Source organism: Sus scrofa, chromosome 12, assembly GCF_000003025.6.
Source record: "Sus scrofa isolate TJ Tabasco breed Duroc chromosome 12, Sscrofa11.1, whole genome shotgun sequence".
Classification (NCBI taxonomy): Eukaryota; Metazoa; Chordata; class Mammalia; order Artiodactyla; family Suidae; genus Sus; species Sus scrofa.
Genome location: NC_010454.4, coordinates 20,842,102 through 20,864,151, shown reverse-complemented (window position 1 = coordinate 20,864,151; position 22,050 = coordinate 20,842,102). Strand labels below are relative to the sequence as shown.

Below are 22,050 nucleotides of genomic sequence, written 5' to 3'. Positions count from 1 at the left end.
CACAACCAGGACCTTCGGCGCTCTGGGGGGGCCACTTCGGGCATCATACGGAATCAGTCAACAACAGAGCACAATAAAAATGGGAATTGACTGAGCAAAGAATTTTAATTTTAATATGCACATCATCTCGGAATATTATGAGATCAAATGGGGCCCCTGACCATTTGTCCAAAAGATTAAATACAAAGACGGGTAAAGACAGAAAGCGCCCAAAATGTGTTAAAATTCTCAGTGTTTCTTTTTTTTCCGCTTTTTAGGGCCGCACCCAAGTCATGTGGAAGTTCCCAGGCTAGGGGTCAAATCAGAGCTCCAGCGGCCAGCCTACACCATAGCCATGGCAGTATTGGATCCAAGCTACATCTGCGACCAACGCTGAAGCTTGCAGCAATGCCCAGTGAGGCCAGGGATCAAACCCACAACCTCGTGGACACTGTGTCAGGTTCTTAACCTGCTGAGCCACACTAGGAATTCCCATAACAACAATTAAAAAAAAAAATTTCATATTTTAAGGTCTCTATCCTGGAATCTTTGAGGAACCATTTGACGTAGGACATGTTAGCTATTTCTGAGCAAAGAAGGGAGTAACCCACCTCTTTCCGGCACTCCTCACTGATGATCTTGCTGTTATCCAGAATATCTGCAAAAACACAGAACTCCTTTTACTTGCCCTTTAGAAGTCATCATCTGTCAAGCCCAAGAAAGCAAGCTAGTTTGTGACTTACTGTAAGAAGAAGGGCATCGCTTTCCATTATATGCAAACCTGCTCAAGGTCATGTCAAAATCAGAAATGACCTAAAATGCAAAAGAGAGATGATGCCTAGACAGGCTCCTTCAGGCATGGCCCTGTGCCAGCCTGGAGAGTGATTAAGGAAGTCTGAGTGGCCAGTGCCCAGCCCTGGGCAAAGCCCTGGGGGAGTTAGGGAGGGCAGCAGAGGGAAGGAAGAACTAGTCCTAGTTAGTATCAGTGGTAACCCTTAAGACACTCAGCCACGTTGAGGGTGGGGGTGGGGACTGCACCATCAGGACTCCTTCCACTCTTTCAGCAGCACCGGCTCAATGCTCTGGTCTTTCCTAAGAGGCCTCCACCTTCTGGCCCATCCCACCCCTGCACATTCTTGGAGAGCCCACCAACCTCGGCTGGTGTGGACAGTGAGGCCCGAAGCCTGGTGTGGGATGCTTTCTACAGCATGGCATTATTGAGAAATTTGGTATTTAGGTTTTTCAGGTAGGTGGGCTCTCCCGCAAGGCAAGACAGTTCTGCCCTCCGGACCCTGGCCATTTCTAAGGGCTGAGGGCTTGCTTGCAGGTGTGCGCAGTGATGCGGGAAGGCACACTGGGCAGGCCACCTTCCCAGTCACCCCACACCCCACCCGGCCGCCCCGACCTTGCTCCCCACCGCGGTACCTGTAAGCGGTCTCCTCCGCCCTTGCGGAGGGCGCCCACGATCTCCTGCACCCGCCCGGGCTGCCGCATCAGGACCGTGGCCTTCATCAGGGGGCTCACCTGTCCCGAGATCCGAGAGAACTGCTGACCCTGACACCGCGCTGGGCCCAGGGGGGACCTGGCAAGGCCGGGCTGGGGGCGCGGGGGGGCAAGCAGGGACTCTGGCCGGGCCTGGGCATCTACCGGCCGCGGTGACGCGGCGGAACCCAGGCGGCCTGAGGGGGGTCTCGGAGCGCCCGGGGGGTCTGGGCCCGCCCCAGGCCGGTCTCCTCCTCCTGCCTCACCTCCTCCTCCATGGCGCTTGCCGGCCGGTCGGCGGCGTGAGGACAACGACCGCCCCTTAGGCCGCACTGCGCAGGCGTCGCCTACGGCCGGGGCGGGCCCGAGGGAGGGGGCGGAGACTAGGGTGCAGGAGGCGGGCCCGAGGCTGCGGGGGGCGGGGCGGGGCGGGGCAGGCGCCCTCCCAGGGTTTGTGAGGCAGTGTGTGAAGACCTTGCTTGAGGGCCCCATGCAAAAGATGGGGAGGGTGCCAAGAGGCTGGGGTAACGTGGGTACCACTCTTTTTAGGGCAAAAAACCCTAGCCTGAGTGGTCATTTCCAGGCTTCCAGTTTGCATGACAAAAAGTGGCAGAATGGGAGGGGATGTGAAGGAGCCATAAAGCGAGTTCTGTTGAACATCCTGAAGGTGCTGCCTTCACGGAGCCCACTCCCCATCACAGAAGATAAATGACCCACATCCAGGAGGCAGAAGGCCCTTGACAGCCGGGCCAGAATGAAAACCCATCAGTTTTACTTCTCCCTTCTGCCTCCTCTGACTTGGTTTCCTTGAACTCAGCTTCTGGGGAGCCAAGTGCTGAGCTGTGAAAGAAGGTAGGTGGATGCTACGGAGACTTGGAACTGAGCCCCTGAAGTGGGCAGTAGGAACCAGAGTGAATGAAAACTCTTAGGTGGTGTCGATGGTCACAGTCCTGCTCCTGGTTGTGGGAGGCGTGAGGGGGTCTTCAGCTTGCGTGGTGCAGGGAGGGGAGAAGAAAGGAGGACAGGGACAGGAGAGAGTTCCAGAACCTGAGAGCACAATCCTGAGAGTGATCTCACTGCGGGCCCAGGATTCTGGAACTTGGGCTGCCTGATGGTCCCTATATGAAAGATGTAGTAGGGAAAAGGAGCGACAGCTGGCTAAAGGGGCCCCCCACAACCCTCCCCGACACCCTAGGAGAGCAGCCTCTCTCCGCTGGTCCCAGGGTGCCATGGAGATGGAGAGCGCGGCGGCCTCCACACGTTTCCACCAGCCTCACATGGAGAGGAAGATGAGTGCGATGACCTGTGAGATCTTCAACGAGCTTAGGCTAGAGGGCAAGCTCTGCGACGTGGTCATCAAGGTCAATGGCTTTGAGTTCAATGCCCACAAGAACATCCTCTGTAGCTGCAGTTCCTACTTTAGGTATAACAGGGTTGCTGAACTAAGCCAAAGGGGGAGTGGGCTCCTTTTGAGACATTTTGGTTCATGTTTCCCATCCCATTATTTTAAGTTTCGGGACACTGTCAAAGCCCTGGGCTCCGGTAGACTGGCTCCTTTGCCTCTTCTCTCTGGTTTTCAACCAACCATTGGTGGGCCAGGTGCTTCTCTTCTTTGATCTTCACCCAAGGCAACCTTTGGGAAGGTTGGACACGTGCACTGGATTTCCTACTTAAACCTAGATGACGATGCCTCTTCAGCCACCCTTTAAGCCCCTCCCTATCTGAGATATCTTAAACAGGGTGATAAATTAACAAGGATTCAGAGGGTGGGAAGGGGGATGAGGGGAAGGAACCAGGGAGAAATTTATCTGAAGAGAAAGGGAGTTTGAGCCAAAACTATTCTAATGCAGGAAGTGAAAGAGCTATTTTGTTCCTGCAATATTTGAGAATTTGATTCCAATGAAGATATGATTGATAAGTGCATCCCGCCTGTTGCTAAAAATTCTCATTCATCTAGACCTAGAGCAGGGTGTGCAAAAAAGACCAAGCTTTTCAGGTCGCACAGTCTCTGTCACACTCCACTCTGCCTTTATAGTGGGAAAGCAGCCAGCCATAGACAATACTAAATGAAAGAGCATGGCTATGTTCCAATAAAGTTATTTACAGACACTTAAATTTAAATGTTTCCCTAAAAAGACAAAAAAAAAAAAAAGTAGTTCCTGTCGTGGCTCAGTGGTTAATGAACCCAACCAGTATCCATAAGGACGAGGGTTTTATTTTATTTTATTTTTAGGGCCGCACCTGCCGGATAGGGAGGTTCCTAGGCTAGAGGTCTAATTGGAGCTACAGCTGCCATAGCAACACCAGCTCTGAGCTGTGTCTGTGACAGCTCAGGGAAACACAGATCCTTAACCCACTGAGCGAGGCCAGGGATTGAACCTGCAATCTCATTGTTCCTAGTTGGATTTGTGTCCACTGCAGCACAACAGGAACTCCGAGGACAAGTGTTTGATCCCTGACCTCATTTAGTGGGTTAAGGATCTGGGACTGACATGAGCTGTGGTGTAGGTCACAGACAGAGCTTGGATCCCATTTTATTATGTCTGTGGTATAGGCTGGCAGCTGCAGCTCCAATTGGACCCCTAGCCTGGGAACCTTCATATGTCACGGGTATGGCCCTAAAAAGACCCACAACATTTTTTTTTAATTTTTTTAAATTATTTTTTTTTTTGGCCGTCCCAAGGCATATAGAGTTCCCTGGCCAGGGATCAGATCTGAGTTGCAGTTTTGACCTATGTCATAGCTATGGCAACACTGGATCCTTTAACCCACTGTGCTGGGCCAGGGATCAAACTTGTGTCCTGGCGCTGCAGATGCCACCGATCCCATTGTGCCACAGCAGGAACTCCTGAAATTTAAATTTATTATAATTTCCGGGTGTCACAAATTGTTTTTTTCCCATTTGAAAATGTAAAAAAAAACATCCTTCGAGAGTTCCCATCATGGCTCAGCAGTATGAATCCAACTAGTATCCATGAGGATGTGGGTTTGATCCCTGGCCATGCTCAGTGGGTGAAAGAATCCGGTGTTGCCCTGAGCTGTGGTGTAGGTCGCAGACATGGTTTGGAACTGTCCTTGCTGTGGCTGTGGTGTAGGTTGGCGGCTATAGCTCTGATCCCACCCCTAACCTGGGAACTTCCATATGCTACAGGTTTGGCCCTAAAAAGACAAAAAAGGGGAGGGCGGGTATTTGTTCAAGTTTAATTTCCTTAAGGCAGAATTTGGTGGACAAAGGGCTGAGACAGAAGAGACCTTAGTCTTGGAGTTCCCGTCGTGGCGCAGTGGTTAACGAATCCGACTAGGAACCATGAGATTGCGGGTTCGATCCCTGGCCTTTCGCAGTGGGTTAAGGATCCGGCGTTGCCGTGAGCTGTCGTGTAGGTCGCAGACGTGGCTGGGATCCCACGTTGCTGTGGCCCTGGCGTGGGCCAGTGGCTACAGCTCTGATTGGACCCCTCGCCTGGGAACCTCCATATGCCGCAGGAGCAGCCCCAGAAAAGGCAAAAGACAAAAAAAAAAAAAAAAAAAGACCTCAGTCTTAATCTTCCTCCCAGCTGTAGATCCCGATTTCTCCAGCCATAAAATGGGAAAAAGGCCTACTTATCCCGAAGATAGGAACAAAAGTGACCAAAGTCAAAGTCCTTAGAGGGTTCTCTTGCCTACTACCCTTCTGCTCCCCTTCCGCAGGCCAATTTATTTCCAACATCCTCACTGCACGCTATGTGGAAAATGCTCAAACTCTCCATAACAAGAAAAGGGGTGGGGGCATGACAAACTGGAGGGACATGTTTCAGTGACTGTTGGTTCCTTTCTTTGTCCCAGAGCTTTGTTTACAAGTGGCTGGAACAACACTGAGAAGAAGGTATACAACATCCCCGGCATTTCCCCCGACATGATGAAGCTAATAATCGAATATGCCTACACCCGGACCGTCCCTATCACACCGGACAACGTGGAGAAGCTTCTGGCTGCTGCCGACCAGTTTAACATCATGGGTATTGTCAGGGGTTGCTGCGAGTTCCTCAAGTCGGAGCTGTGTTTGGATAACTGTATCGGCATCTGCAAGTTCACGGACTACTACTACTGCCCCGAGCTGAGGCAGAAGGCCTACATGTTCATACTGCACAACTTTGAGGAGATGGTGAAAGTTTCAGCAGAGTTTTTAGAGCTCTCAGTCACCGAACTTAAGGATATCATTGAGAAAGATGAGCTCAATGTCAAACAAGAAGATGCTGTCTTTGAGGCCATTTTAAAATGGATTTCTCATGACCCCCAAAATAGGAAGCAGCATATTTCAGTTTTGCTTCCCAAGGTCGTTTAGTTATTTTTTGTGGGATGCTTAATTGCTCACTTTTGATTCATTTATCCCAGAGGGATTGTACTAAGAGCCATAGTCGGGAGTTCAGTTGTGGCTCAGCGGAAATGAATCCGACTAGTAACCATGAGGGTTCGATCACTGGCCTTGCTCAGCGGGTTAAGAATCCAACGTTGCTGTGAGCTGTGGTGTAGGTCGCAGACATGGCTTGGATCTCGAGTTGCTGTGGCTGTGGTGTAGGCCAGTGGCTGTAGCTCTGATTCGACCCCTAGCCTGGGAACCTCCACATGCCGCGGGTGTGGCCCTGAAAAGCAAACAAACAAACAAAAAAGAGCCATACTCAGATGTTTGACAGATTCTAGGGCTGTTTTTTCGTCTTTGTCTTTTTAGGGCTCCACCCACTGCATGTGCAAGTTCCCAGGCTAGTGGTAGAATTGGAGCTGCAGCTGCTGGCCTACACCACAGCCACAGCAGCGTGGGATCCGAGCCACATCTGCAACCTATACCGAGGCTCAAAGAAATGCCAGATCCTTAACCCACTGAGCAGGGCTAGGGATCTAACCGGCATCCTCATATATACTAGTTGGAGTTGTTACCGCTGAGCCACAATGGGAACTCCTCCAGGGCTGTACCTAAGACAGATATGTACATATACTTATATAGAAGGCATCTCCTGCTATTCTCTGGAATTTTGTAATTTTCTCTGTCCCTGACATTGCTAGTTCTTTCTATACCAGTTTTATTCTCTTTGACTGAAATTTTACATGATAGTGGGGCAAGGAGAGGGTAGGAAGGCCTTCAAAAGAATTCTAAAGGGTTTTTTTTTTTCTTTAGTCTCTCTAGGGCTGTACCTGCAGCATATGGAGGTTCCCAGGCTACGGGTTGAACTGGAGCTGTAGCTGCTGCCTATGCCACAGGCAGAGCAACACAGGATCCAAGCCACATCTGCGACCCACACCACAGCTCATCCTTAACTCACTAAGCGAGGCCAGGGATCGAACCTGCATCCTCATGGATGCTAGTCAGATTTGTTTCCACTGAGCCACAACGGGAACTCCTCACCCTTTTCCTTCGTCAGGTTCCCCAACCACGGTGGACTGGTTGGGCTGGAAACCAGACCATGAGTACTGCACTCGGTTGTACCCATTTGGTACTAATTCATGTTATTTTACACATAAAGACAGATATTCAACCACTGAGCAATGATTGCAGCTTTTTCTGGTCTGATAGTCCCATCTAGTGACCAAGGAATGGGCTAGCTCTGTGACCATTTGAGATGGCTTCTATCTAGATCATTCTTAGCATCCAAATGTAATACCACCTCCAGAAAACAAATATTTAAACTGTGAGTTAATTACAAAAATGAAACATGATCCTACCGCAATTCAGAGGCAGACAAAACGTGGGCTTGAGGATATGGGTTTTCTGGACACCTTACCTCATCTGAATGACTTTTTTTTTTTTTTTTTTGGTCTTTTTAGGGAAGCACCCGAGGCATATAGAGGTTCTCAGGCTAGGGGTCCAATTGGAGCTATAGCCACTGGCCTAAGCCACAGCCACAGCGGCGTGGGATCCGAGCTGTGTCTTCAACCTACCCCACAGCTCATGGCAACGCTGGATCCTGAACTCACTGAGAGAGGTCAGGGATTAAACCTGCATCCTCATGGATGCTAGTCAGATTCGTTTCCACTGAGCCACGAAGGGAACTCCCGTGAATGACTTTCTGTATTTTCTTCTTAGGTTCGCCTGGCCCTCATGCATGCTGAATACTTCATGAACAATGTTAAGATGAATGACTACGTCAAAGACAGTGAGGAATGCAAGCCAGTCATCATTAATGCCCTGAAGGCCATGTATGACCTGAACATGAACGGACCTTCTAATTCTGACTTCACCAACCCCCTCACCAGGCCCCGCCTGCCCTACGCCATCCTGTTTGCAATTGGTGGCTGGAGTGGTGGGAGCCCCACCAATGCCATTGAGGCATATGATGCTCGGGCAGATAGATGGGTGAATGTCACTTGTGAGGAAGAGAGTCCTCGTGCCTACCATGGGGCAGCCTATTTGAAAGGTTATGTTTATATCATTGGGGGGTTCGATAGTGTAGACTATTTCAACAGTGTTAAGCGTTTTGACCCAGTCAAGAAAACTTGGCACCAGGTGGCCCCAATGCACTCCAGACGTTGCTATGTCAGTGTGACAGTCCTCAGCAATTTCATTTATGCCATGGGAGGATTCGATGGCTACGTGCGTCTCAACACTGCTGAACGTTACGAGCCAGAGACCAATCAATGGACACTCATTGCCCCCATGCATGAACAGAGGAGTGACGCGAGTGCCACGACACTCTATGGAAAGGTAAGAACCCGGGGGGAATGGAGGTTTAGATGTGAAAGCAAACAAGCCCAGAAAGAATGCTCTTCGTTTTTTGTGAGGTGGATGGAAAGTAGCAGGATTCCCTTTGCAAAACTAACTCCTTCCTCCAACGAGGTACGTGGCCCTTTGTAACTATTTTTCCTTATTTCACTTTTAAGAAAGCAATGAATGCACGTATGGAAAAAACTCAGATTGCAGACTGGCATCAGAAGTGTCCCCTGGAGTTCCCGTCGTGGCACAGTGTTTAACGAATCCGACTAGGAACCATGAGATTTCGGGTTCAATCCCTGGCCTTGCTCAGTGGGTTAACGATCCGGCGTTGCCATGAGCTGTGGTGTAGGTCGCAGACGAGGCTTGGATCTGGCGTTGCTGTGGCTCTGGCGTAGGCTGGTGGCTACAGCTCCGATTCGACCTCTAGCCTGGGAACCTCCATATGCCGCGGGAGCGGCCCAAGAAATGGCAAAAAGACAAAAAAAAAAAAAAAAAAAAGAAGTGTCCCCTGTCCCAGCCACTGCCATATACAATCACCCTCTCTCTCTTTTTCTGGCCGTGCCCGTGGCATGTGGAAGTTCCCGGGCCACGGATCGAATCTGCACCACAGCAGCGACTTGGGCTGCTGCAGTGACAATGCTGGACACTTAACCTGCTGCGCCACAAGGAAATTCCCCAGAAGTAACAATTTTAATAACCTTGGAACTCTCTTCACACAGGTCTACATATGTGGTGGGTTTAATGGGAATGAATGCCTGTTTACAGCAGAAGTGTACAACACTGAGAGTAATCAGTGGACAGTCATAGCACCCATGAGAAGCAGGAGGAGTGGAATAGGCGTAATTGCTTATGGAGAACACGTATACGCAGTGAGTTTCTTCCGTACAACAAAAGTGATAGCCCTAGATTTTCTGTTAGCAGATGCTACCGTTGGTAAGAATCTGAAAGCTTTTTCCCCCCCATGGAAGACAGTGGAAGAGGGAGGCATGAAATCACTGGTGCCTGCCCCCTCCCCCAAGAGGGCGTCCTCAGTGAACAGAAGCGATGGTTAACAGCTAGCTGTGTTTCCTCTGCTGTCCACAGGTAGGTGGCTTTGACGGAGCTAATCGACTTAGGAGTGCTGAAGCCTACAGCCCAGTGGCTAATACTTGGCGCACGATCCCCACTATGTTTAATCCTCGTAGCAATTTTGGCATCGAGGTGGTAGACGACCTCTTGTTTGTGGTGGGTGGCTTCAATGGCTTCACCACCACCTTTAATGTTGAGTGCTATGATGAAAAGACCGACGAGTGGTATGATGCCCACGACATGAGTATCTACCGCAGTGCTCTGAGCTGCTGTGTGGTCCCAGGGCTGGCCAACGTTGGGGAGTATGCAGCTAGAAGGGACAACTTCACGGGATTAGCCCTGCGAGATGAAGTAAAGTACTCCGCTTCGACAAGTACCCTACCTGTATGAGCCTCTTCATTTAGCTAATAAAAAGTCTAAGCAATAAGAATTAATTCTCTTTTTAAATAAATGCAGTGTTTAAACTTGTTAAGAGTACTTGAAAATGTTCAACTTAAGGGAGACAAGGGTTGGATGACTGAAGGGGAGGAAGAGGGGAGGAAGAAAGCAATTATATTCAGCGGTGCATCCTTAAGAAGGAAAAACCACAGTGCGAATCAGCTCTAAAGAAATACGTTTATTTAAAACTCACACTGAAACAATTAGTAGCTTTAACACAGAACAAGATAGCCTGAGGAACATAAAACAAGCTATTGTATAATGTCATGTCTCAAAGTGTCCTAAATTCTACATCTCCTCTGACCTAAAGGGAGACAGTCAAGATTATGCTTGCAGTAAAACGGGCTGGATACTGCTAGCCCAGAAAACTCACTGGTACCAACTTGAACTAAATATTTATTTTACAAATAATGAGCCCTAGTACATGGATGTAAGATCTCCAACCATGTAGCAAGCACTACTTTTCACAAGTGCATTATGCAGGAGGCTTAAGTTAACAAGTGCTCTATTGTATGTGCTTCACGGTCAGACATTCGCAGTAATGCCATATAGAGTAAGACAAAAGCCCTACAAAGGTAATCAACAAAGAGCAGTTATTTGGCTATCTAATTAAATTCCTTGAAGCAAAATGACTACTATATTATGTTACTATTATTGTATTACATCACTGGACTATGAGCCGTCTTGTTTCCAATGACCAAAACACGTTATAATGTAAGCATTGTAACAAAAACAAAAATAGACTCTTCTGGAGAAAGTCACAAACTGGAGTGATGAACTGTACCAAAATGTTTAACAATTAAAAAAGGAGAGATCAGATTGGTTCTCAAATACTCTCCAGTTAAAAGGCAACCAATAAATATCCTATTTTTCTAGTGTAGGCAGAGAACTTGCTTCACAATTCTACATATTTGGAAAAAGACATGAAATGTGGCTGATACACCCTTTTTATTCAAGCTTAATGTGAGGCAAGTACAAAAAACATCCCTTTGGTTACGCTTGATTAGGCCAAGTAACTAAAATATACAATTTGGCTTACCTCTCTACCTATAATATGGCATAATGTTCGTATTAGAATTATGAAGCAGAGAATGAAGTATTTAAACATACCACATGCTACACTAGTCCACAAACATAAAGAGGAAAAAAGTGTGCCTTAGCAACTGCCTTACCAGCAGCCTGAAGAGTTTAATATACAAAAGCACACAAATCTTCCATAAATACTATCTTTCCAGCTCCAAACTTCTATTCTACATTAAAAAAGATTTCAAAATTTTTTTTGGTCCCAGAAACACTATACAAAAACAAGTGATTACAACAAAACTGATGCCAATGAATTTTGAGATTTGTTGTTTCTTTGTTTTTAGCAAAATAGTTTCGAATTGGCACAGCAAAAGCAAAGTTGAATATCAAGATACACAAGACTAATCATGCAAACAACTCCAGGTGAGATGTATTACTTAAACACTAAGCTCATGACTGACATTCTCAATATACACACTGATTTTTTTTTTTTTTTTTAAACCGTGGTGGTGTAGGTATAGTTCAAGGAGATCCACTCTAAGATAAAAGCAGGCTCACTCAAAGCTATGCAGAGTTACTACTTTTTGGTATAATCAATTCTTCTCTTTTCCTTCTACAAAACAAAAAAAAAGCAACAACAGAAAAAGGTTTGCCTGAATACACATTAAGCTGTCTTTTTAAAGCTATATTTTTAACGTCTTTTATAAGTTTTCATCAAGGAGGAAATGTCTTTCCCAAAGAGCCATTTTAGGATGATCATTAAAACCAGAACCTTTCCAAATACTCTGGGAAGTTATATTCCCAGTTTAGAATTTCAGAATGTCAGCCTTGAACAGATTTAAGCAAACCTGGTTTCTTTCCTTATTAACAAGTTAGTTGGGATATTTCAGAAACACAAGTTATTGATGTGAAATCACACATGTGAATTCAAATATGAAAATTAGGAATCCAGTAGTCAGGAACCCTGCCCACATCATCATGCAAGGAAGGACTTACCCTTTTCTTCCCAGCCATGGCCTAGGCTGCCTGCTGAGTTAAAAAACAACAGTTTCAATCATGTTTTCAAAACCAGATTATACCTGCCACATCGTGTGAAAAAAAGACACCCTGCAAATAACTTGGTAATGACTATCTCAGAAGACAACTGAGACCTACCCCCATCCCACCCCCTCTCAAACAAGACAATCAAAAACCTTACATCACACCTTTCTGGAGAGAAACTGGCACCTTAGTGAGCTACTAAATTATTTCAACACCACTAAGAAAAGGAGTTTGCTAGCATATCTATCAGAGACAGAAATGAGGATTTCATTCAATGAGCTTTCTGTCTTACTTGCATAGACCTCTCACAACTAAGAATTAGCACGTCTCAGAATCTAAATGGCTTTTATTAAAATAAAATGCAAATTAAGAAAATGGTAGAGGTGGGGTAGGGTAACATCTCCTCACACACAGACTTGCAGTATCCCACTCCTACCCTGGCCTAAATTAACTGGTTTGTGGGGTTTTTTTTTTTGTCTTTTTCTAGGGCCACGCCCTTGGCATATGGAGGTTCCCAGGTTAGGGGTCCAATCGGAGCTACAGCTGCCGGCCTACGCTACAGCCACTTGGGATCCGAGCCTCATCTGCGACCTACACCACAGCTCACGGCAATGCTGGATCCTTAAACCACTGAGCAAGGCCAGGGATCGAACCTGCAACCTTGTGGTTCCTAGTCGGATTCGTTAACCACTGAGCCATGACGGGGATGCCTAAATTAACTGGTTTTAAAGTAATTTCCAACACATTTATTGAAAAACTTTGTCTTAGATAAGGATATCAATTTGAAGTTTCAGGAAGTTCTTAGTATAACATCCAAGGCCTAAACATTAATAGTCCTGCAGCACCTTGAGAGCCAAAATTTCTGGTTGTACTTTTTTCTCTTGATGTTTGCTCCAACTAATAAGATTAACTATAATGGACTGGGAAGAAAAAAAAAATCACTGCACTTGGAATTCAACTTCTAGAATGGTATTCCAGAATGTCTAAGAAGGTAGAGACATTCTGAAAGAAACAAGGAAAGTATACTGAATCCACAAGGGAAACCATTAGAGTAGGAGTCAATTATGCTTACCGATGCTAAAAGTCAACATAAGTGCTAATTTGCATAAAATTTGGGTACCGATAAGAGGATCAGAAGAATGTATAAAAGATAACCAGGGAGTTTCCTGGTGGTGCAGCAGGTTAAGAATCTGGCATTGTCACAGCTGTGGTGTGGGTTTGATCCCTGGCCTGGGAACTTCCGCACGCCTTAGGCATGGCCAAAAAATAAAAATGAAAAAAAAAAAAAAAAAAAAAAGGTATCCAGGAGTTCCCTGGTGGTGCAGTGGGTTAAGGATCTGGTATTGTCATTGCTGTAGCTTGGGTTGCTGCTGTGGTGTGAGTTTGATCCCCGCCCCAGGAATTTTTGTATGCTGCGGGTACAGACAAAAAAAGTAAAAATGAAAAATAAATAAAAGGTAACCATAGTGATAAACTTTAAGAGCCATAATTATGCACCCAAATATAGTATTTTAGGCTCTGGCAAAGTTCCAATGAAAGTCTAGGGCAACTGGATAAAACAAAATAACCTGGGCTGAGAAATAATAAGGCTTCTCCTCAGCAACAGTTCTCTAAATTGTTACTTTCCTCCCCTTTGAAAACAGCCCCCTTTAGAAAGGAATGAGGATTTCATACAATATGCATTAGAGCAAAATTTAAAATTGAAGGCATTGAGTGTCGATTGTCCTAGGCATTATTTACACTCGTTAACTTGTTCAAAGTAAGCCTGCAACTCCTGAAAAGTGTTTTTAAGTTTTTCAATGCCTTTGATTTCTTACTTTAGACTAATAATACTTGTCTTCTCGGAGAAACAAATTTCACAGATATAACTTCCTCTGTATTCAATCAATCAGCTAAGGATCAACAGTCTTGCCAACTACCATTATCTCAAAGTGATGGCTTGAAGTTTGTAACACAGTTGCTAAAGAAATGAAAAATACTCAAAAAATGCATAGGCCAATCACAAATTTCTCAATCAACTCTTCTAGAAATAAAAGAGCATTTCTAAAATAAACAAATACATCAACTTATCAATACAAACATTCTGAAATCGTCTTGCTGAAATATTGTGCTTTTTCCTTCAAATTTCAATCTTACTATTATTGCACATACCTCCTATAGATGAGGACTCAATGCATAAATTCTGATCTTGTCAAAACCAACCATTCAGGAAAAAATGAAAAAGATGACCAAAGTAAATGTGCAAATAAAACTGGTGCTTAAAGCATGTTCAAAACATAAGTCCCTAAGACAAAGGAGTCATATTAACTTGTTGGCAGAAAAACAGCCAAGTAACTAGATACCTGGTGTTTCCACTTATCTTTAATAAGATCTTATTTAGCTAGCACACACATACAAACCAAAGACAGGTGAAGACTACAAACCAACAAAAATTACCACGTATTGAATCGACTTTCCCATTCTTCAGTTTTTAACTGTATTTCCTTTATATGGGGCGATAATCAGTTCATGTAGAAAATAAGTTACCGACATACTTTTTCAAGTAACAGTCTGGGAATCTTCAGCCTCACGGAACAGGTACAACTGTTTTAAGCTGCACGTAATAGAGAAGCTAGCATTCTATCTGCGAGCTGGGCACTCGCCGCATGTTTAGGGCATGCCGATGTATTTCCTGCATCTGTCTGATGCGGTCCTTCTGCCACATTAAGTTTTGAGGCATGGGATATCTCTGAGTGCCATGCAAGTACCGGTATGGAATTCTCACGTGGCAGGCAGTGGCTCTACAACGAGGCTGTGGCATGGGAGGAAGAAGCATCCACCTCTTTCTCTCTGCACAGTATCGGTAGGCTTCCTTCCGATACTGTTTATCAATGTCATCACTGTTTTTCCAGCCTCCAATAATGAAAACGTCATCTTTGTAATAGCAAATGGCTGCCCCTTCGATGCTTAGGACTTCTGGAGGTAAGCTTTCAAGGATCTCATCAGAAACTTGGCTGGCAATTTTTCTTACTGCCTCTTCATTTTCTAAAGCATAACTCTTGGGACAACATGAAGCTGTCTGATAGAAGTTTGAATTGACCACGGACATTTGGAAAAAGCAGTAATTGTCAATAAGGGGCAAAGATTCCACATCTTGCCACTGTCGAGTCTCGGTATCATAGCAAGTAATGACAGCCTTTAGTCCATCCTCAGTGTCCCGATCCACGGGAGTGCGAGCAGCAATGTAGACAAACCGGTCTTCGATGGCCAGGGCTTTCACATCTCGAAGAATCTTTGGTGCCGATTCCAAGTTGTGCCATTTATCGAGCTCAGGATTATAAACAGTCACATCTTTAAAGCCAGGACTAAAGTTGCCATGTCCTCCAATACTGTAGAGCTTCCCTTTGACTTCTGTTAGCCCAAAAGAATGCTTCCGTGTCATCAGACTACAAACATGTTCCCATGTATTCAAATTTGGGTTATACCTTTCCACAGTTTTAGCAAAACCTGGTTCCATTGACCCAGCAACATACACGTAGGATTCTGTTACTGCAACCGCATGTCCATCAAGGTGATTATGAATATGGGGTAAGTTTACCCATCTGTCCTCATCAACAAAATACCCCACACACTCACTCAGGTAGTCCCCTCCTTCCGACACGCCGCCAATGACCATGATCACGTCCATGTTTTGTCCATAGCGAGGTAACAATGAGACGTGAGAAGCGGGATGCTGGAATGTGCCAGACTGGATATTCTCGGCCCTCAGAGCATGCCTCTCCACCGCATCGGCCACTAACTTGACGCACACCTCATTATTGGCCACCAGCCTCTCTGGTTTGACATGACGAGTAAGGTAAGTAGGTTTCATCTGGGACAACCTGAGCAGTTTAAAAAGTTCTTCAAAGTACCTCTCTCTCTCTTCAGCATTTCTCTGAACCCACTTCAAAACTGTTTCGAACAGAACCTCCTCGGAATCAACCGTAATCTCCAAGTCCGACAGCCAGTCTCGAATGAGATGGAAAGGCAAAGTATAAAATTCCTCATCCTGAATCACTTTGTGGAAATTTCTCCGTATCATATCGGCAGCTTTGAGAGCAAGCTGGCTTAGGGTGTACATGTGAGCTAAGCTATGAATGGCCACACAATTAGAGAGGTGAAGTTTTTTCTTGAGAAATTCCCCACAAAATTCTTTTAAACGAATTAATAGGAACCTAAAATTAAGAAAAAAAGAAACGATTAATTCTCTCTCCTTTTTTTTTTCCTTGTTATGGTCGCACCTGTGGCACATGGAATCTCCTAGGCTAGGGGTCAAATCAGAGCTGCAGCTGAAGCCTACATCACAGCAACGCCGGATCCAAGCTGCATCTGCGACCTACACCACAGCTTGCAGGAACACCAGATCCTTAACCCACTGAGTGAGGCCAGGGGTCGAACCTGCACCCTCTCAGGCACTGAGCTACAATGGGAACGCCGTAATTTTCAAATATGCATATTTATGTGGTTGCACTTTGAATTATACAAGTTAAAAATGGTAACTAAGCTTCATCTCACTTCATGCACACACCTGAAAAAAAAAAGCAAATCCTCCCAAATTAAAAAGGATTGTGCTCAGAGTTCCCTGATATCAGGCCTAGCAGTTAAGGATTTAGTGTTGTCACTGCTACGGTTCAGGTTCCATTCGTGGCCAGAGAACTGCTGCATACTGCAGGTGTGGCCAAAATAAACAAACATATAAATAAAAAGATTGTACTGAAAAGTATGTTTAAAAGCACATATACCAAAAAAAAAGTATATATAAAATCATTTTTTGGGAGTTACCATGTGGCTCAGTGGTTCAAGGATCTAGAGTTGTCATGTCTGTGTCTTGTGTCACTGCTGTGGTACAGGTTTGATCCCTAGCCCAGGAACTGCTGCACGCCACAGGTATGGCTAAAAATAGGATCATCTACATGTTTTATTTGCTTTTTAGGGCCGCAACTGCGGCATATGGAGGTTCCCAGGCTAGGGGGTCAAATCAGGGACGCAGCTGCTGGCCTATGCCACAGCCACAGCAACACCAGATCCGAGCCACATCTGAGACCTACACCACAGCTCACAGCAACGCCGGATCCTTAACCCACTAACCGAGGCCAGGGATCAAACCTGTAACCTCCTGGTTCCAGGTCAGATTCATTTCAGCTGCATCATGATGGGAACTCCATCTTTATATATTTTAAATCATTTACATTACATAGTTTATATGTAATTATATGTTACAAAATACACGTAATTCACACACACACACACACAAATTAGTTTTAAATGATGTAAGGTTTTTCAGAACATAGCCTTAATATAGTAGTCCCATACTTTATTTCCACTTCAAATTGCCCTTGGCAAAGGCAAATCCCAATCCAAACTTATCTCTGCTACCCTGCCCTAATCCCTCGCCAGCAACCAGCCTTTTCTTCAGTGAGGCTGGGTCTCCCTTCAGTGGAGAGACCTTAAGCATCAATTACATGGAAGGGGAACTGTGACTCGGGGGAGGCTGTGTGGTCAGATCTCAGAGGGAACGGCAAGGCGGGCTTTGTGTCAGAGGTTTCAATCTTCTCTTCAACAGAGCTTTCCCCCGAGTAACTGCCCAGGCATGGTGCTCAGGGGCTTTGTCTTATTAAAGCAGGAGGGGCAAGCCAAATATCTGAAGAAGCCAGGAAATAAAACAACAACAGAAAACATGTGTAGGACGGTCCATGTTAAGAAAAGAAAGTGATTCGTCATGTAGCTGACGAGAAGTTGTTTGCTCACATAATTAATCTGGCAAAATTCAGCCCCAAGAGTGGCCAATTTGAGACCACTGCTTTAAAAATAAATAAATAAATAAATAAATCCTTAGAACTGAGAACATTAAACAATGCAAGAATGACTTCCTTAGCCCAGGCCTCTCTCACTTCAGTAACCATTTGCTATTATGATTATTGTGCTTAATACCTAACTGTGATGTGAAGATGAACTTCAAGACAGGCTCCCTTCCCCCTCCTCAGGGAACATCGCAGACCTAAGACCAAGACAAGGTAGAGCGGTAAGGGCTTGAGTAGCTCTCAAGCCTGTCTGCGTGCCAGGGTCACTCATTTCTGGGCTGCCCCACCCCCCACTTGTGAATTCTGGCAGACACTCCAGGTCACCTGGCACAAATTTCTTTGAGCAGGTGTTTGGAAATACGGCTCTATGAAAATGATCACTCTGGTAAACTAGACACGTGCCATGTGACGGGCATCATGTTGGGCACTTGCTGTCATCTCTTTAGGTTGTAAGTGCCCTGCAAGGTACATATGAGCAACACACAGAGTACATGGGGGAGGTGGGGTGGTAGGGAAAGGAATCCTGCCTTGGAGCCGCTGGGTAAGATTGCATATGATGGCTGCAGGGCACTCAGAATAGTGCCAAACACGGGCAGCTGCTCAGCAACTGATGTATGGAGAGAAGTTAAAGTTTTAAGTGAACTGTCTATAGGGTGTCCTTTCCTCTCTGCCCCCAACTCTCCAGGAGAGCAGGGGTGGATCTGAAAGAACACAGGCTCACGTGACAGAAGCAAACACAGCCTGAATGAGTACAATGACCCTTTTCTATCCATTTTCATTCAACAAACCTCCCTCTGGTAGACCTCTATCACCCACCCCAGCTCCCCCTCTAAGAGATGACCCAGGCTTATGCTTTGAGAAAACAGAAGCAATCGGGCAGAAACTTCATTTTCTCACCATCCAATCTGCCTGTAGTTGTATCCTACACTCTGTCTTCCCAGTCCAACTTCTCCACTTTTAGTACGGATTCTATCCTCTTATTGCAAGGACTCTGGTCCTATAACATCAATTTCTCCCCTCACACAGATTCATTTTTCATCAGGACACAAACATGCTTCAGTATCGCCTATCTGAGGGGAAAAGGAGTTGTCTCTGGACTCCTCCACAAGCATGTCCATATGTGTCACTTTTCTGACCCTCTTTACAGTCAGACTTAAAGGGCTCTTGTCAATGCCAACAGTGCCATCAAGGACCACCATTATCACCAAATCCAATGACCACTTACGGCTGACAGAGCTAACCTGATTGACTACTCCCTCCTTGACACTCTCTAGGCTTCCATGGAATCAGTCTCCTCTGCTGGTTCCTCTTTAACATCCTGGAGAAACCAGGGCTCAGGCCTGCTGCTGCTTTTTTCTATCTATACTCTCTTCCTAATTAACTTCATCCACCCCAAGGCTTTAATTACCTTCAATAGGCTAATTTCCTCCCAATCTCTAGCTCCCAATGCTCTTAAATCCAACTGCCTACCAGAAATCTAGTAGAAGACATCTCCTGGACCAAAAACCAAACTCCTGATCTTCCTCCAAAACGCTTTCCTGCAGTCTTCCACATCTTAATAAAATAACGAACAACCCCACCTTTCCAGCTGCTCCAGTCAAAAAACTAACAGTCTTGGAGTTCCCGTTGTGGTGCAGCGGAAACGAATCCGACTAGGAACCATGAGATTGCGGTCCGATCCCTGGCCTCGATCAGTGGGTTAAGGTTCCAGTGCTGCTGTGAGCTGTAGTGTAGGTTGAAGATTCGGCTCGGATCTGGTGTTGCTGTGGCTGTGGCGAAGGCTGGCAGCCGTAGCTCCTATTCAATCCCTAGCCTGGGAACCTCCATATGCTGCAGGTGTGACCCTGAAAAGCAAAATAAAATAAATAAATAAATAAATAAATAACAAACAACCCCCAAAACAAACAAAACTAACAGTTTTTCCCTCACTTCCTACATCAAATCCATCAGCAAATTCATCTCTACCTTCAAAATATTATCTAGAATTGAAGCACTTCTCATCACCTTTACTTCTCCTTTCTCAGTCCAAGCCTCTACCACCGCTGCAACAACCTCCTAAACTAGTCTGCTTCTGCCCTTTGCAGCCCCTTCCCCAAAACCCCATCTTTTATCTCAACTTGACAGTAGAATTCTCCAAATCAGACTGCATCATTCCTTTACCCCCAGACCTTCCCATCTCACTCACAGTAAGAGACCAAGTCCTTCTACAAGAGGACAAGGTCCCGTGGGATCCAGATCCACAGCCACTACCACCCTCAGGCCTCTCCTACTCCTCTCACTCTGCATCCCCATGAGCCAGCCACGCTATCCTCCAGCTATTTTCTAACATCCAGGCAAGCTCTCTGCACCTGTGTCCCCTACCTGAGACACTTTTTACCTCACCTCCTTCAGTTCTTTGCAAAATATCTTCTTCACGAGGCATTCTTTAGCCATCCTCCCCCCCAAAAACCAGATCCTATACACTGCACTTTCTATATGTCCTACCACAGTTTACTTTTCAAAATAGCTATAGCAATCACCTAACGTGGTATCTATTTTATTTATTGTTCATCTACCAATGTAAGTACAATGCAGAAAGGCACTTTTGTCTGTTTTGTTCACTGCTGAACCCCCAGCAGCTTAGAACAAGGTGGCTGACTGATGCATAATAGGAACTCAATAAGTATTTGTTCAAACAACAAATCTGTAACACAATACTGCCCCAACAGACTCCTCCCCATCTCCAAACTGCATTCACCTGCCTCCTAACCAGTCTCTGGAGCATCCATCTCTGCCTCCTGCAATCCATTTTCCAGAGCATCAGAAATCTTTTAAAATATTTAAATCAGATTTTTTTTTTTCCCCAGGGCCACACCTGCAGCATATGGAAGTTCCCAGGCTAGGGGTGGAATCTGAGCTGCAGCTGCCAGCCTACGCCACACAGCAACAGCAATGTCAGATCTGAGCTCCATCTGCAACCTACACCACAGCTCACTGCAATGCTTAACCCACTGAGCCGAGGCCAGGGGTGGAACTGGCATTCTTGTGGAAGCAAATTCTTATCCGGTTCACTTTCACTGAGCCACAGCTGAAACTCCTCATATCATATCTTTATCCAGCTTCCCATTACCCAGGAAAATCCAAACATCCTTTTCCAACGCATTACCCACCAGATCTAGGCTCAATGAGTTTTCCTTTTTCAGTTCTTCTCTAGGCCAACCGGGATCTGGCCTGTAGGCCTTTTCACTATCTGCCAGGAATGGTCGGTCATTCCCCATCTTTGCATGGCCAGTACTCCCTTGGCGTTTAGAGGTCGGTTCAAATGTCACCTCCTCAGAAAGGTCTATGCAATTCCTATTCTTTCATCCCTTTTAAATGTCAACACAATACTTATTACATGCGGACATTCTTTTTCATTGCCTTTGTCCCTCCACTTGGAATCCGACAGGCCGCTCTTGCAGTACTGGCCGGCAGCATCCTCAGTGCCCAGCGCACTGCCCGCCCCACAGCATACAGCAGACGCTCAATAAGTATCAAACGAATGCACTTTGTCAGGGCTCACTCGAGACCATCCAGGGCACAGCCCTCCCCGCCGCCTCCTGCGCCCTCCCTGGATGCGGCCCGCGGTCGGCGAGCATCCCCGCCTCCCTGCCCTCCGCATCACGCCTCCGCCGCCTACCTGTCGGCCAGCTCCAGCACCTCGTGCACACTGCCCGTGCTGACGCGGATGCGCCCGGTGTACATATATTCGATAACGGCTTCCACCGTGTCGGGTTCGGGCCCGGGCTCCGAGCTCCACTTGCGCATCTCCACCCGGCCGGAGCGGGACTCGGAAAACTGGCCGGAGAGCAGGGGTGTGAAGTACTCGGTGGCGGCGGCCAGCACCGAGCGGTGGGCCCGGAACTCCCGGCCTCCGGCACCGCCGAAGCATAAGGTAATGTCGCAGAAGAGGCCCTGGCGCCGCTGCTCGTTCTGCCTCCACGACAGCTCCGAGCAGTGAGAGCTGCACTCGAAATCCTCGGCCTCCGGGCCCGGATCGCCCCCACTCGCCTCCATTGCAGACAAACCGGACCCGGGCCCGAAGTCCACTGTGCCACTGCCTCTGACTTCGGCGGCAAGCCCCGCCGAGCCGGCGGCGGCCGTCTCCATACTCTCCATCTCCAGCACCTGAAGAGATGCAGCCGCGGCCGCTGCTGCCGCCGCCGCCACTGCCGCTGCCGCCATCTTGACGCCGCCGCGCCTGACTCCGCAGTCTCGGAACGGTTGGGCCGTTCTGGTGTGACACCGAGGGATTCTGGGAATAAATAGTGGGCGCCGGGCGGAGCCGACCATCGCTGGGTCTGCGCACGCGCCGTCGCACCCGCCCAATGCGCTCGGCTGGAAGGTTCAGCAAGAGGTACTGCTCTCCGGCTGTGATTGCGCTGCCCGGATTGCTCTCCCTGGAGGCCCATCTGCATGCGGGAGGGAGGATGGCCGTTTCCTTCCCTTAGAGAGTAGCATGTTCTCCATGGTCGTTTTGTGAAATAAAAGCCGCCTTAA

The 22,050-nt window shown here is 46.7% G+C and overlaps 3 protein-coding genes across 4 annotated transcripts in view; 1 reads left to right on the top strand and 2 right to left on the bottom strand.

Moving 5' to 3' along the window:
• NT5C3B (5'-nucleotidase, cytosolic IIIB) overlaps nucleotides 1-1,968 on the bottom strand; it is an 8,301-nt gene extending 6,333 nt beyond the window's left edge. The window contains exons 1-4 of one of the 2 annotated variants that reach the window (XM_021066995.1): nucleotides 1,728-1,817; nucleotides 1,405-1,503; nucleotides 723-792; nucleotides 591-637 (exon numbers count right to left, since the gene is read on the bottom strand). In XM_021066995.1, coding sequence (XP_020922654.1) covers nucleotides 591-637; nucleotides 723-792; nucleotides 1,405-1,503; nucleotides 1,728-1,739 — 228 coding nt within the window. In that variant the 5' untranslated portion in view covers nucleotides 1,740-1,817. Of the gene's footprint in view, nucleotides 1-590; nucleotides 638-722; nucleotides 793-1,404 lie in introns of both variants that reach the window. The other variant, XM_021066994.1, reaches the window with a different exon arrangement.
• Nucleotides 1,969-12,984, top strand: KLHL10 (kelch like family member 10). The gene is made up of 5 exons (XM_021066996.1): nucleotides 1,969-2,884; nucleotides 5,284-5,773; nucleotides 7,517-8,134; nucleotides 8,863-9,012; nucleotides 9,227-12,984. Exons 1-5 carry the CDS (start codon nucleotides 2,691-2,693, stop codon nucleotides 9,599-9,601), a joined length of 1,827 nt encoding a protein of 608 aa, XP_020922655.1. The 5' UTR covers nucleotides 1,969-2,690; the 3' UTR covers nucleotides 9,602-12,984.
• Nucleotides 9,808-22,050, bottom strand: KLHL11 (kelch like family member 11). The gene is made up of 2 exons (XM_021066993.1): nucleotides 21,191-22,050; nucleotides 9,808-15,906 (listed from the first exon to the last, which is right to left on the bottom strand). Exons 1-2 carry the CDS (start codon nucleotides 21,841-21,843, stop codon nucleotides 14,325-14,327), a joined length of 2,235 nt encoding a protein of 744 aa, XP_020922652.1. The 5' UTR covers nucleotides 21,844-22,050; the 3' UTR covers nucleotides 9,808-14,324.

What these genes read in the sequence shown, in the direction of transcription:
- KLHL10 (XM_021066996.1), top strand. Translation starts at nt 2,691, where the DNA reads ATGGAGATGGAGAGCGCGGCGGCCTCCACACGTTTCCACCAGCCTCAC. An exon ending in TTTCAGTTTTGCTTCCCAAG is followed by an intron (nt 5,774 to 7,516) that starts GTCGTTTAGTTA and finishes TTTTCTTCTTAG; the next exon opens with GTTCGCCTGGCCCTCATGCA. An exon ending in CCACGACACTCTATGGAAAG is followed by an intron (nt 8,135 to 8,862) that starts GTAAGAACCCGG and finishes CTCTTCACACAG; the next exon opens with GTCTACATATGTGGTGGGTT.
- KLHL11 (XM_021066993.1), bottom strand. Translation starts at nt 21,843, where the DNA reads ATGGTCGGCTCCGCCCGGCGCCCACTATTTATTCCCAGAATCCCTCGG. An exon ending in GTGCTGGAGCTGGCCGACAG is followed by an intron (nt 15,907 to 21,190) that starts GTAGGCGGCGGA and finishes TCTTAATTTTAG; the next exon opens with GTTCCTATTAATTCGTTTAA.